We start from the raw sequence: 15,527 nt of genomic DNA on the forward strand, positions 1-15,527 counted from the left end.
ATTCCCTCAAACATGAGGGAATCATGAGAAGTCAAAAGAACAGGAGTTGGACCAGGAGTTTGGACCAGGAGAACCAGAAAAGTTCTAGAAACCAAGAAAGGAGAGGACTCACCAGAGGGGCAGAGGCTACTGAGGGTAAGAGGGATGGATGAAGACTAAGAAAGGCATCTAGGGAATCTGAGTCATTTTCCAGGAAGCTTTCTTGAGGGCACGTGGGGCCAAGTAAATACAGGAGTTTTAGGAGTGAGCGAGCCATAAGCCTTCTAGAATGTTGTTTTGAGTGCTGACCAATGAAAGACAAAATTGCAAGCTGCAAAATAAAATATGTGCATTTATTTGGGGTCTTAGGGATTGCAATCCGGGAGACACAGATTCCACCAAAATTAAAAAAAAAACAACTCTGGAGAGACAAAGTTCAGAGTTTTTAAAGAAGAAAGAGGGCATCTACATAAGTTGTTTTGAACAAAATGTGATTGTTCCTGGTATAGCTTTAGTTATACTAATCTATATGTGATTGATTGCCAGGGCTAGTGTTAGGCAGAAAGTCCATTTATGTCCATTTGCCATGTAGCAGATGCCTTGGCTTTTAACTGAGTTCAGCAAAAATTCTGAGAATTTGAGACAGAAGACACACATAAACTCCATTTCCTCAACGTCCTCAATGTCCTCCTGGCTCCATTTTAAAGAACCCTGTTAGCAATGCTGACTCTGTTAGCATGAGTTTCTTAACTTCCCAGAGACTCAATTTCCTTAACTGTAAAATGAGGATGATAATAGTACCAGCTTCACAGGGTTGATGTAAGTATTAAAGATGCCAATGTACTTGTCTCTAAGAGGGGAATGGGGATTAACTGGAAAAAGCATGAATTAACTTTCTGGGGGCAATAGTATTAAAAAAAGAAACAAGCCCCAGATGGAGTCACCAACACCCAATAGGAAACCAAGACTTATTATAGTTTCAACCAAACCCAAGAATGTGACCTTCTAACAGTCAATCTGAAATTTCCTGATCAGCACTAGTGAGACAAGCTGTACAATTAAAAACCCTGCCATTCTCTTCCCCACAAAAAAGAAGATGCCCTGGCCTGAAACTTTCAGTAATAGCTGAAAGTTATTTCTTCTCTTTCTTTTTCTTTTCTTTTTTTCCCCAGTAATAATTTCCTTTCCTTGCCTTCCTTCCAGTAAAAACTTTCCATTTTGAACAACTCCTTAGAGTATCCCTCTACTTGCTAGACAGGATGCTGCCCGATTCATGAATCACTTAATAAAGTCAATCAGATCTTCAAATTTACTTGGTTGAATTTCTGTTCTTTAACATTTCCCATTCTCAACAGGGGTGATATTGCCCCCAACTGGGCAAAAAATTGTTCTTGGATGTAGACAAATCTTACATTTCAAAGGGATGGATTTCTCGTCCTTGAGAAAGACACTCCTGGATCTTAGGAGATACACACGTATCTATCTAATAGAGACATAGGAAGGATTTACAATTGTGAGGTCTTTTAGGCAAATGCTCTGGGAAAGGGAAAGAAAATGTCGGTTGGATCAAATAATAAACTCTTTGGCAGCTTTGAGCTTTCACACACGGGTCTTTTAAGGAGGGTCCTCCTACGGACACTACCTTAAGCTGTTAAAAACCATGCTAGAATTTGGTCAAGTCACAGTGCAGGGGTTTGGATAGTTATGAGAGTACTTTGCATTTCCTAATGCACAAGCTGAAGCTTTTAGGGGTGAAGTGTACTGATACCTTCAGTTGCTTTTGAAATGCGTAAAAAATAAGATGGATTGCTAGATGCATACATTAACCATTGCGTGATAAAGCAAATGTAACAAATGTTACTTGTAGAATCTAGTCTGTCATCCCTCGATTAGAATGGGAGCCTCAGGAAGAGAGGAACTCTGTCGGTCTGGCACATGGTAGGTGGTTAATAAAATTATTTGTAAAACGAACGGCGAATATTTTCAAAAAGCGCTTAGGTCAAGTATGTGCTCAATACGTGGAAGCTTCTATTACTTTATTGTTCCCGGCAACCCGGAAGTTCTCGGCGGTGGAACTGAGGCAGAAGGCGCGCGCGCCAGGACCAGCGGAGTCGCTCTGGCCGCCCGGAGCTTGGGCTCTATGGCGGATCCTCCTGGATGGCGGAACCGCTCTGGCCGCCTGGCGCTTCGGCTCTGTGGTGGGTGCTTCCGGGCCGCGGGAGCATGCGCGGGGCTGCGCTGGCCGGGATCGCTATGGCAGCGGCGTCGCTGTGGGCCCAGCCTCCGAGCTCGCGTAGGGGCCCGACAGTCTCAGCAGCCGCCAGCACAGCGGCCTCTTGGGCATGAGCGGGGTCTCCTGCCGCGGCCCGCGACCCTGGCCGCCGCTGCCGCCGCATCACAGCTTTGGGCCGGCGCCGGGAACATGCCCCTGGCCGCCTACTGCTACCTGCGGGTCGTGGGCAGGGGCAGCTACGGGGAGGTGACGCTCGTGAGGCACCGTCGGGACGGCAGGCAGGTCGGCGGGGTTGGGGCCCGGCAGGGGGTGGAGGGCAGGCAGCTATATGCCGAGGCCGCAGTCCGAAGGCTAGGCTGCGGGTGGTCTGAAGGGGGCTCACCTCGGATGTCCCTTCTTCAGGGAAGCCGTCCCACACCACCAAGAGTAGGCCAGGCCTTACTGTAAGACGCGCCCCACACTCCCTGTAGTTCTCCTTGATAGTATTAATTGTTGTGCTTGATCTACGCACCTCCTCCACTCCTGACAATTCCGTGAGATCATTCATTCCCACAATCTAACACAGCGCCTGGCAGGTATTACTCTTTGAAGGGCCGCGTGCATCTGACCTGGAGACTGTTGGACTCACTTAAAACTCATCATCTTCCCGCCAAACCTTTCATGGTCCCCATTTCAGTGAGTAGGACCACACACCATCCACTTGCCCCAGCTGGACATATCCAGGTGTCATTCTTGATACACACCACTGCCCCCATTCGTTTGTCCACTAAGCCAGCAGGCCTCTTCTCTATCTCCACTGGTACCGCCCCAACCCAGGACGTCGTAATCTTTAGCTGAGCTGTGGCCGTGGCTTCCACTGATCCTCGCTCTTCAGTCCATCACTTTCATTGCCATCTCAGTGATCCCTCTAAAACTTACAGCTAATGCTGTCACTCCTTTCTTTAGAGCACTTTATCCCATGACCCTCAGGATGAGCCAGTTCTCTAAAAGGGTTTGTAAGTAGGGTGACCATATAATGTATCATACAAACTGGGACAATTTCGAGACTGGAAGGAGGCGCTATTAATAATTACACCAAGACAGTGGCAGTGCCCCAGGCAAGCTGAAAAGAGATGTCCCTCCCAAGTATAAGGCTCTCTAGTCTATTCTGCTTGGTGGTGCTGGTAGCTCTGCCTGGAACACAAACTCAGGTTTAAGAGATTTATTCAGTAGCGATAGGGGGAATGGGGTGGGTGTGTCATTGGATTTTTTGAGTGGAGAATGGGATATTGATGGGAATAATAGCCCCTCACATTTGAGCAGTAGTTTACACTTTACAAAGCACATTTATATATATCCTTGTTGATTAATGAACTGTATGGACTGTTAATTGGTTGTGGGCAATGTATCAGGACAAGGTGTCAGGGGATATTGACTTTCTTTTTAAGTGGGAATAATTTTTAATGTTGCGAATCAGTGATTTTTAACCTTATTAGGCCATGGATCCCTTTGAGTATCCAATGCGATCTATGAATCCATTCTGTCCGCAGATGTATTTTCTTTTTTTAAGATTTTATTTATTTATTTGACAGAAAGAGAGAGAGACAGCTAGAGAGGGAACACAAGCAGGGGGAATGGGAGAGGGAGAAGCAGGCTTCCCGCCGAGCAGGGAGCCCGATGCGGGGCTCGATCCCAGGACCCTGGGATCATGACCTGAGCTGAAGGCAGATGCTTAATGACTGAGCCACCCAGGCACCCATGCAGATGTATTTTCAAGCCTTATATTATATACCTTTGTAAGGGAAACTTAGAGGTTAAGGAATCTTTACTACAGGTTTTATGGTTGATCCAGTTGTATGTTAACATGGACTCATTTTTTAGCCATTAATGAAATTGTAAAATGCAGATGGAAAGTATAATAAATTTTTTGTGACCCTCCAGCCTGTTATAAGTCTAACCTGTTGAAAATATCAGTAAATTAGAGCAAATCTTTTCCCTAGTTTTGGGCTTTGCAAATAACAAAATGAATAGGTTGTCTGACAGGCTCCTGGAGGTTGGTTTTGAGGACCATTTCAGGAGAACCCTTCAATATTCTGCACCTATAAAACTGTATGCTTATTTGCACCTTGTAAAATCACGTGTTTTCTCCATAGTATGTCATCAAAAAGCTGAACCTCCGAAATGCCTCCAGCCGAGAGCGGCGAGCCGCTGAACAGGAAGCTCAGCTCTTGTCTCAGTTGAAGCACCCTAATATTGTCACCTATAAGGAGTCATGGGAGGGAGGCGACGGTCTGCTGTACATCGTCATGGGCTTCTGCGAAGGAGGTGATCTGTACCGAAAGCTCAAAGAACAGAAGGGGCAGCTTCTGCCTGAGAGTCAGGTGGTGGAATGGTTTGTTCAGATTGCCATGGCCCTGCAGGTACTGTCCAGACACAGCATTCCACTCGCTCCAAGGTGACAGGGGGATGGCAGGTGGATTTTAGGAAACTGCTTCCCCGAATGCTTACGTGAAAAAAAAAAACGTATTTAAAAAAAAATCCATTTATGAAGTAGACTCAGTCCCTTTCACTATAGCATTAGAGTGTTTCTGAATGAATGATGTCTATATTGAAGTAGACGTGGATTTCAGTTTGCAGGGGATGCCAGTTCTCTGTTCATTTAATATTCACAGCAAAATCAATTTTAAGGGCCCTGAGTTGACAAAGCAAAAAATGACCATGTCTGTTATCAGCTAGTCAGCTATGTCATATTGAAAGGTGGTTGGGCTAATTAATATGCTTAAACTGTGGGGGTATGGGCTTTAACCCTGCTGTGGCAGAGTGAGTGGAAATACAAAACATGTTTGTGTTCGAATATACACACATTCAAATGTAAGACTGTTTATGAAATACCACTCTGGATCTGGACAGATATGTCCAGAATGGATTGACCTTGTGTCAATTTTAGACACTGTGTCTAAATAAAAGTGATCTTGTTATATTTGAAAATATTATTAAGCTGAAGATTTCATGAGTCTGAGGGGAGTGTGCATCTGACCCTGTACAAGTTGTCTTTGTCCCTTCAGGGGGAGTTTGTAAGCGTATTTTTAACTGGATCCATTTAATGCTAGATGGTAAAATTGTCAAGGTACCAGGGAATAGTTGTGAAGGATAGATACTGGGCAAATTAATGCATGGAACTTAATTTCTTGCTTTGGAAAGTTGTAAATCAGACTTTTTATTTAGAGATGATTAAAACAGTAGTGTTTTGTTATTCAGGTGACTGAAACTCTTTCACTCATGCAATTGTTGATGGTATGTAAGAAGTCAGGAATATGTAAGTAGGTAAGTGTTTTTATATTTAATGAAGTTTTATTTCTCTCCTCAGTATTTACATGAAAAACACATCCTTCACCGAGATCTGAAAACTCAAAATGTTTTCCTCACAAGAACAAACATCATCAAAGTGGGTGACCTAGGAATTGCTCGAGTGTTGGAGAACCACTGTGACATGGCTAGCACCCTCATTGGCACACCCTACTACATGAGCCCTGAATTGTTTTCAAACAAACCTTACAACTATAAGGTAGGATTAAGCTGCATATGCCAGCTCACCCTGTCTCTAGGACAGTATTCATAACTTCAGAACCCATCAGATAGAAAGTCAGAGGAATTCTCTGTGAATTGGCTTGAGGAAAATGTTTTTTGGTCTTTGGTTTTTCTTTAGATTTCTTTTTTTATTTATTTGAGAGAGAGAGAGAGCAAGAGAGCGAGCACCAGCAGGGGGGAGAGGGAGAAGCAGGCTCATGGTGGGCAGAGAGCTCAATGTGGGGCTCGATCCCAGGACTCTGGGATCACGACCTGAGCTGAAGGCAGATGTTACCTGCCTGAGCCACCCAGGTGCCCCGAAAACGTTTTTTTGTTTTGTTTTGTTTTGTTTTTCTCAGAGGAAAAATGTCAGTAAGGCATTCTGACATTTGATTATTTACTATTTTTCTTTTCTAGTCTGATGTTTGGGCTCTGGGATGCTGTGTTTATGAAATGGCCACCCTGAAGCATGCTTTCAATGCAAAAGACATGAATTCTTTAGTTTATCGGATTATTGAAGGAAAGGTAAAGATTATTCTGAAACTAATTGTTTTTCATATTTGAAGCAAGGTTAAGTTAATGCAGCTTTGTAAGTAGCTATTGGCAAAAATGAGTCATCGTTGATGTCAGGTGGATAGGTAAGAAGAGTAGGCCCCTTCTATGGAGAAGGTTGAACTAGAAAGAGAAGGCATTGATCATTTTTTAATACTAATTTGTAAAGGTGGCTTAATGGTTCTGAAGAATTGGCTTTTTGAAAACCACCACCTTGTAACCACAGGATATTCAGGTGCCCTGAGACGATATTGATAGCTTCTCCTGAGCAGCCGTGGTTAAATGAGCCCCATCTAAAATGAGTCCACTCTGGGCAAAGTACGCATTCCATTCCCAGCTTGCTCAGTACTTGGTGATTAGAAGACACTTTGCAACAATGTAAAATAATAATGATAATAATAAATAAAAATCAGTCTACTCTTTGAAGATGTTGCTCCTTTGGTAATCATCACAATTATAAGTAGCCAATTAAGAACTGCAGAAAGCAATGTGTACGATACAGACACCAGAGTGACCACGTTTATATATTACTTCCCACAAGGCTAGTTGTCCTCTGCAGTGTTCGGTATCCACACACCATTAAGTTTTATTTATTTATTTTTAAAGATTTTATTTATTTATTTGACAGAGAGAGAGAGAGACAGCGAGAGAGGGAACATGAGCAGGGGGAGTGGGAGAGGGAGAAGCAGGCTTCCCGCTGAGCAGGAAGCCCGATGCGGGGCTCAATCCCAGGACTTTGGGATCATGACCTGAGCCGAAAGCAGATGCTTAATGACTGAGCCACCCAGGAGCCCCACACACCATTAAGTTTTAAAGCTGTAAACCACCTACTGATTTTAATATTATGCCAAGACTCACTTTCTTAATTTCAAAATATTGAAAAACACAAAAAGTAAACCATACCTGTAATTGCACTACTTAAGACTCAAAACAAGAAAGGAGTGAAATTTCCCTCTCTTTTTATTCTTTTCTATCCACTGGAGATCACCATTGCTAGGAATTTTGTGCATAGCCTTCCTAGCGTTTTCCTGTCTATATATATATCTCAGTCTGTGTGTATATATGCACATAAACACACGGGCACTTTTAAACAGTAACTGAGATGGAGTCAGATAGTACATATTGGTATACAACTTGCTTTTTTGACTTAATATACAAGGGACATCTTTCCAGTTCGGTACCTGTCATATTTTTTAAGAAGCTGCCTAACATTTTATTAGAAGGATGTACCATAAGCTATGCAATGGATAGACATTTAAGTTGTTTCCAGTTGTTTACTACTGCAAGAACAATGTTGCAGTGAATATCCTGGTCTTTGGGAACTCATGCTTTTATTTCTGAAGGAGAGAGTCCTCAAATGGGACTGCTGGCTTGAAAGATACACTTTTTTTTTTAAGATTTTATTTATTTATTTGACAGAGAGAGAGACAGCTAGAGAGGGAACACAAGCAGGGGGAATGGGAGAGGGAGAAGCAGGCTTCCCGCCGAGCAGGGAGCCCGATGCGGGGCTCGATCCCAGGACCCTGGGATCATGACCTGAGCTGAAAGCAGACGCTTAATGACTGAGCCACCCAGATGCCCCAAAAGATATACTTTTATAGTCTCACAACTTGCTGCTATGACCAGGACACTAGTAAGCTTCCTGTATGCTGGCTCTTTTCTTCTGTGGATAATGACTTTAAAGAAATATTTGGAAACATCTACTTTGTCCTTATACTTTGCTTCAAAAGACCAGAGTCATAATTGTGATATTATTTCTCTTTGTAGCTGCCACCAATGCCAAAAGATTATAGCCCAGAGCTGGCAGAACTGATAAGGACAATGCTGAGCAAAAGGCCTGAAGAAAGACCCTCTGTGAGGAGCATCCTGAGGCAGCCTTACATAAAGCGCCAAATCGCTCTGTTTTTGGAGGCCACAAAGGCGTAAGATATTCCCTTGCAAATAGGTGGCTAAATAGATGAATAAAAGAAGGTAGCTTCTATAATTCTCATATGTAGAATTTATGGTGAAGTTTTATTTATTTATTTATTTTGAGAGAGAAGGGAGGAGGGGCAGAGGGAGAGGGAGAGAGAGCATCTTAAGCAGGCTCCACACCCAGTGCAGAGCCCAACGTGGGCTCGATCTCACAACCCTGAGATCATGACCTGAGCTGAAATCAAGAGTCAGATGCTTAACTGACTGAGCCACGCAGGCGCCCCTGTGGTGAGCTTTTTTAAACATGAAGGAAGGGGCGCCTGGGTGGCTCAGTTGGTTTAAGTGACTGCCTTCGGCTCAAGTCATGATCCCGGAATTCCGGGATCGGGTCCCGCATTGGGCTCCCTGCTCGGCGGGGAGTCTGCTCCTCCCTTTGACCCTACCCCCTCTTGTTCTGTCTCTCTCACTCTCTCAAATAAATAAAATAAAATATTAAAAAAAAAAAACATGAAGGAAAATTGCATGATTAGGACGTGTGTTGAGATTTACTTAATTGCTAAAATCAGAAATCTAGAAAACCATTTAGAGAATCACTTTAACATTCCTTAGAGGGTCCCAAGACATATCAAGTATGATTCTTTCAAAAGGCTGTATGTTTTAGAAACCATATGAAAATGAAATTATCTAAGAAGCCTGTTATATTATGTACTATGTGAGAGTCACATTTAAAAATTAAGCACTCAAATTTCTGAGAATTTCCATAAATTTCCCTCTTCACGCATATAATTTCTCAGGAGAAAAATTTCTTTCTTTGACTTACAGGGGTTACCTTCACTAAATAGCTGTTCCAAGATCTAAGAGCTGCACGATCTCTGCCTTGTGACATGTTAGATTTAAGAGTAATACTAGAGAGGCCCCAGGGGATAAAGAAAAACCATCTTTTTATTTACACCGTCTATAATTTGCACCAAACAGACCTTTGGCCTTCCGCAGCACTGGTCTCATGGTCCTTTTGAAGTCTCCAGAGGGTTAGTTAGCTCAGTTGTAGAAATGTCACACTAAAGGGGGTTAATCCTGTACACTTTCATTCTGCAAGTCCAGGCTGAGCACACCAATCATTCTTACTCTCAAACTTGGCAAAGCAGTTGTGGTATAATTACAAACATGCGAAACTTGACAATTATGCTGGTTCTTCTGTACATGAGGTAATTTCTCATTGATTTTTTATGGTGGAATAATCTTGTATTTACAGACAAGTTGCAGAGATCGTACAGAGAGTTTCTGTACACCCCTCCCCCAGCTTCTCCTATCATAAACCTCTTACATTACCATGGTACGTTTGTCAGAACTAAGAAAACAACATCAGTACCTGACTGTTGACTAAATTCCAGACTTTATTTGGCCCTCACCAGTATTTCTACTAATGTCCTTTTTCTCTTTTAGGATCCAATCCAGGATACCATATTACATTTAGTCCTCCTGTCTCCTTAGTCAACCAAGTTTCTCACTTTCTTGGTTTTTCACGACCTTGATTGATTTTGAGGAGTACTAGTCAAGTGTTTTGTGGAATGCCCCCTGGTTTTTAGAATACTATTTTCTCTAAATGGAGCAGTTTTTATAATACATATACACATTTCCCAGATATGTAAAAACCTTTCATTTTCACTATACTGATGATAATTTTTTCTTTTCTGCCTCATAAAGAAAAACCTCCAAAAGTAATATTAAAAATGGCGACTCTAAGTCAAAGCCTGTTCCTGCAGTGGTCTCTGGAAACGCTGAATCAAGTCATAAAGTAGTTCCCCTCCAGTCACACTCTTCTGAGGGCTCCAAGACATATGTAATGGTATGTATTTTAGAAACTATTAAAACGAGGGGCGCCTGGGTGGCTCAGTCGTTAAGCATCTGCCTTTGGCTCAGGTCATGATCCCAGAGTCCTGGGATCGAGCCCCGCATCGGGCTCCCTGCTCACCGGGGAGCCTGCTTCTCCCTCTCCCACTCCCCCTGTTTGTGTTCCCTCTCTCGCTGTCTCTCTCTCTCAAATAAATAAATAAAATCTTTAAAAAAAAGAAAGTATTAAAACGATAGGTTATTTAAGCAGGTTATATAACATGATGTTAACCATTTTATGGTGAACCATTAATTGCATTTAGTGCATTCACAGTGTTGTGCAACCACCACCTCTATCTAGTTCCAAAGCATTCCACGTCACTGCAAAAGGAAACTGCAAACCCATTAAGTAATCATCCTCATACTCTCCTCCACCCGGCCCCTCGAATCCACCAATGTGTATTCTGTCTTTATGGATTTGCCTATTCTGAGTATTTCATATAAATGGAATCATAATATGTGACCTTTCGTGTCTGGCTTCTTTCACTGAGCATGATGTTTTTGAGGTAGCATGTATCAGTACTCCATCTATTTTTATGTCTGAGTAATATTCCACTGTACGTATGCACCACAGTTTGCTTATCCATTCATTCATTGGTGGATATTGAGTTGTTTTCACCTTTTGGCTGTTGGTATGAAAATTTGGGTACAAGTCTTTGGGTCCCTGTTTTGGGATATATACCTAGGAGTGGAATTGCTGGGTCATGTGGTAGTTCTATATTTACTTTCTGAGGAGCCAACACACTGCTTTCCAGAGTGGTTGCATTTTACTTTCCTACCAGCCAGTGCACAAGAGCTCCAGTTTCTCCACAACCTCACCAACTCTTGTGATTTTCTACTTTTCTGATTCTAGCCATCCTAATGGATGTGAAGCAGTATCTCAGTGTAGTTTTGACTTGCGTTTCGCTAATGACTAATGACGTAGCATCTTCCCACAAGTTTCTTGGCCATTTGTATTCCTTCTCTGGAGAAATGTCTGTTAAGCGCTTTGCCCAGTTTTTAATTGGGTTTTTTGTATTTTTGTTGTTGAGTTCTAAGAGTTCTTTCTATAGTCTGGACAGTAGATCCTTATACATGATTTACGAGTATTTCTTCTCATGCTGTAGGTTGGCTTGTCACTTTCTTGATAATGTCCCTTTATGCACAAAAGCTTTTAATTTTGATGAAGCCCAATTTATCTGTTTTTTTCTTATGTTGCTTATGCTTTTTTTTTTTTAAAGGTTTTTTTTTTTTTTTTTTAAGATTTTATTTATTTATTTGACAGAGAGACACAGCGAGAGAGGGAACACAAGCAGGGGGAGTGGGAGAGGGAGAAGCAGGCTCCCCGCAGAGCAGGGAGCCCAATGTGGGACTCGATCCCAGGACCCCGGGATCATGACCTGAGCCGAAGGCAGACGCTTAACCGACTGAGCCACCCAGGTGTCCCTGTTGCTTATGCTTTTGATGTCATATCTAAGAATTCCTTGCCAAATCCAAGTCCATGATGATGTTTGCCTGTTTTTTTTCTAGGAGTTTTATATTTTCAGCTCTTATATTTAGGTTGTTGATTCATTTTAAAAGTTTTAAATTTTCTATTTATTGTGGTGAAATAGATATGACATAGAATTTGCCATTCTTAAAAAATATTTATTTATTTTAGAGAGAGCATAAGCAGGAGGGGCAGAGGGAGAGAGAATCTCAAGCCGACTCCACGCTGAGTGCAGAGCCCAATGCGGGGCTCAGTCCCACAACCCTGAGATCACAACCTGAGCTGAAACCATGAGTCAGATGCGTAACCAACTGTGCCACCCAGGCACCTCAGTACTTGCCATTTTGAGCCTCCTCTAAGCCTACAATTTAGTGGCCTTAGCTACACTCACAATATTGTGCAACCATCACCATTATCTTCCAAAACCCTTTCATCACTCTAAGTAAACTTTGTATTCATTAAGCAATAGTTCCCAATTCCTCCTGTTCCCAGGCCCTGGTAACCTCTAATCTACTTTCTGTCTCTATTAGTTTGCCTATTCTAGATGAGTGGAATCATACATTATGTCCTTTTGTGTCTGGTTTATTCCATTTAGCATGTTTTTAAGGTTCATCCATGTTGTAGCATGTATTAGTACTTCATTCCTCTTTATTGGCTGAGTAATATTCCATTGTTATGTGTATATCATATTTTGTTTATCCGTTCATCTGCTAATGGACATTTAGGTTGTTTTCACCTTTTGGCCAGTGTGAATAATGCTGCTAGGGATTATTTAACCCCTATAAACATTGGTGAGTAAATATCTGTTTGAGTCCTACTTTCAGTTCTTTGGGATATTTACCTAGGAGTGAGATTGCCAGGTCATATGGTGATTTTATGTTTAACTTTCTGAGGAACCTGCTGTACCTTTTTTGAGTTAATTTTAAGTGGTATGAGGAGTGCTGTAATAAGTTGGAAGCATATTTTCACTCAGGGTGAAGACAAATGTTTGTCCCAGGAGAAACCCATAGTCATTGGCCCCTTGAAGATACCAGCAAGTCTGAAAGGCTACATCTGCAAACCAGATGTGAGCAATACCTCAGAATCGTTAGCCACCATCAGTAAAGTGAATATTGACATCTTACCTGCAGAAAGAAGGAATTCACTGAGCGACGACTTAGTTCGGGAGAATCAGCCAAGACACTTAGATGCCTCTAATGAGCTAGAAAGTAAATGCAGTATTTCTCAAGTGAAGGAGAAGCTGCAGGATGGCACTAAGCCCAGCCCTCAACCCAGAAACCTAATTCCCGCGTGGTCCTCTGATGATGTCACTGGGGAAAGGAATGACCCAGTGAGACCTCTGCAGCCCCTCAACAAAGACCAAAACCTGAAAGACCAGGTGAGTGATATGCATGAGGTGCTGGTTTCAGAGAGAACTGGAAAGCGCAGTTACGAAGATGTGGGTTGTGTTGTTTATTGTGTTCTAGTTGGCATTTTAGGTAAACCAGTTATTCTGTGTGCCAGTTTAAACATTACAGAAACCAAAGGATAGGACCCACAGGATTCTTAGATGCGTTGTACCCCACTGTAGGGTATTTGGTAGAAGCATGCTATTTGTATGTTTTCTCCCATTTCTTTGTCACTCTTCCTTAGGCCTCCATGTGGATGGGTAGTTCTACCAAGTAGGTAACATCACATTTCTTCTTGCGCTTGGAAAGTTAGTGATTGATCTTATTTCTTAAGGAATAAAAAAAAGTATTTTATGTGTTGCAACCAAAGGGGAAGGAAGAGAAGAAGAAAAGGAAAGGAGCAAAAGGATTTTGATACTAAGAGACTATTCTAGTAAATTTAAAGGTTAACTTCTACTTGAACTTGGAAAGAAGTGTAAGTTAGATAAAACATGGCTATAGCTGAGGATTAGAGAGAAAGCCAGAACATTTGGTGACCTTTTCATTTTTATATGTAAAATATTCTAAAAATATATTTAAGATGTATTTTAACTATTTTTATAATCTGTGCTAAAATATTTAAATTTGATCTATTAGATTTTTATATTTCATATCTTTTATATAAGATATATAAAACTATTTTATACATTTATATTGAAATGTTTAATTTTTATTTTTTTTTAAGATTTTATTTATTTGAGAGAGAGGGAGAGAGAGAGCGTGTGGGCATGCACAAGCAGGGGGAGAGGCAGGCAAGAGAGAGAAGGAGAAGCAGGCTTCCCACCGAGCAGGGAGCTGGACATGGGGCTCGATCCCAGGACCCTGGGATCATGATCTGAGCCGAAGGCAGACGCTTAACTGACTGAGCCACCCAGGTGCCCCTATTTTCAAATGTTTTAAATAAATTTTTGTTTTTGTGGAAAAGTCCAAGTATAACGCTCTTGTCATTTAAAGTCATTAGATTGAAGTCTTAAACTTTCTTTGGACACTGGAATTCTTAGTACTTTGTGGATAAAACTATGTGTCCTGCTTGTTCTGCTTGGCTCTCAAATTATATTCAGGTTCACTTCTTTCATTTTCTTCTGTTTAGTTTTCTAATTTTTAAAGTACCGATTCAATGGTTTTTAGTATATTTGTAGAGTTGTATAGTCATCACTGTCTAATTCCAGAACATTTCCATAACCTTAGAAAGAAACCCCATACCCACTAATAATAGTTGCAATAATAATTGCTCCTTGCCCCCAGCCCCTGGCAACCATTGTCTGTAAGGATTTGCCTATTCTGAGCATTTCACATACAGGTATACCTCATTGCAGGTTCAATTCCAGATCACCACAATAGAGCGGATATTGCAATAAAGGGGTGTCAAATTTAAATTTTGGTTTCCCAGTGCATATAAAAGTTACATTTACACTACAGCCTAACCATCCTTCTGAACTTTCAGCAAGTCATAATCTGTTTGCTGGTGGAGGGTCTTGCCTTGAGGTTGATGGCCGGTGGTGGTTGCTGAAGGTTGGGGTAAGTGTGGCAATTTCTTTCAATAGGACGACAGTGAAGTTTGCCACATCTATTGACTCTTCCTTTTACTTAAACACTTAGAGGCCATTGTAGGGTTATTAATTGGCCTGATTTTAATATTGTGTCTCAGGGAATAAGAAGACCTGAGGAGAGGTGGAGAGATGGGGAACAGCCAGTCGGTAGAACAGTCAGAACACACACATTTGTCAATTAAGTTCTCCATCTCTTATGGACACAGTTTGTGGTGCCCCCAAACAATTAAAATAGTAACATCAGAAATCACTGATTACAGATCACCGTAACAAAAACAATACTATTGAAAATGTTTGAAATATTATGAGAATTACTAAAATGTGACACAGAGGCGTTAAAGCCAATAGACTTGCTCATTGCAGGGTTGCCACAAACTTTGCATTCGTAAAAAAACCACAATTATCTGTGAAGCATAATCAAGTGGAGCACAGTAAAATGAGGTATGCCTATAAATAGAATCATACAATTTATGGCCTTTTGTGACAGCTTCTTTTACTTAACATGATGTTTTCAAGGTTTATTCATGTTGTAGCATCTACCAGTATTGCATTCCTTTTTATTTTTTTACTTTTTTTAAGGAATTTTATTTTTCTTTTTTAAAGATTTGTTTATTTGAGAGAGAGAGAAAGTGAGAGAGAACACAAGCAGGGGAGAGGGGTAGAGGGAGGCGCAGACTCCCCACTGAACAGGGAGCCTGATGTGGGACTTGATCCCAGGACCCTGGGATCATGATCTAAGCCGAAGGCAGACATGTAACCAACTGAGCCACCCAGGCATCCCTGCATTCCTTTTTAAAATACCAAATAAATTCACTGTATGTATACACCATATTTTATTTGTCCATTCATCAGTTCATAAGCATTTGGGTTGTTTTCACTTTTTGGTTACTATGGATAATGCTGTTATGAACATTCTTTTTTTGTTGTTAGTGTTATGAACATTCTTATACAAGTTTATGTATGGACAT

The 15,527-nt window shown here is 41.5% G+C and overlaps 1 protein-coding gene across 4 annotated transcripts in view; it reads left to right on the forward strand.

Annotated features, from left to right (window-relative positions):
* The first annotated feature begins 2,213 nt into the window (after positions 1 to 2,213).
* NEK4 (NIMA related kinase 4) overlaps positions 2,214 to 15,527 on the forward strand; it is a 33,029-nt gene continuing 19,715 nt past the window's right edge. For 2 of the 4 annotated variants that reach the window (XM_034996510.1, XM_034996511.1), the window contains exons 1-7: positions 2,214 to 2,494; positions 4,345 to 4,611; positions 5,559 to 5,756; positions 6,176 to 6,283; positions 8,078 to 8,232; positions 9,929 to 10,070; positions 12,556 to 12,960. In XM_034996510.1, the coding sequence (XP_034852401.1) occupies positions 2,402 to 2,494; positions 4,345 to 4,611; positions 5,559 to 5,756; positions 6,176 to 6,283; positions 8,078 to 8,232; positions 9,929 to 10,070; positions 12,556 to 12,960 (1,368 nt within the window). In that variant the 5' untranslated portion in view covers positions 2,214 to 2,401. The remainder of the gene's footprint in view (positions 2,495 to 4,344; positions 4,612 to 5,558; positions 5,757 to 6,175; positions 6,284 to 8,077; positions 8,233 to 9,928; positions 10,071 to 12,555; positions 12,961 to 15,527) is intronic. The other 2 variants (XM_034996513.1, XM_034996512.1) reach the window with 2 other exon arrangements.

This window comes from Mirounga leonina, unplaced genomic scaffold (genome assembly GCF_011800145.1).
Source record: "Mirounga leonina isolate KUSES-001 unplaced genomic scaffold, KU_Mleo_1.0 Mir_94, whole genome shotgun sequence".
NCBI lineage: Eukaryota > Metazoa > Chordata > Mammalia > Carnivora > Phocidae > Mirounga > Mirounga leonina.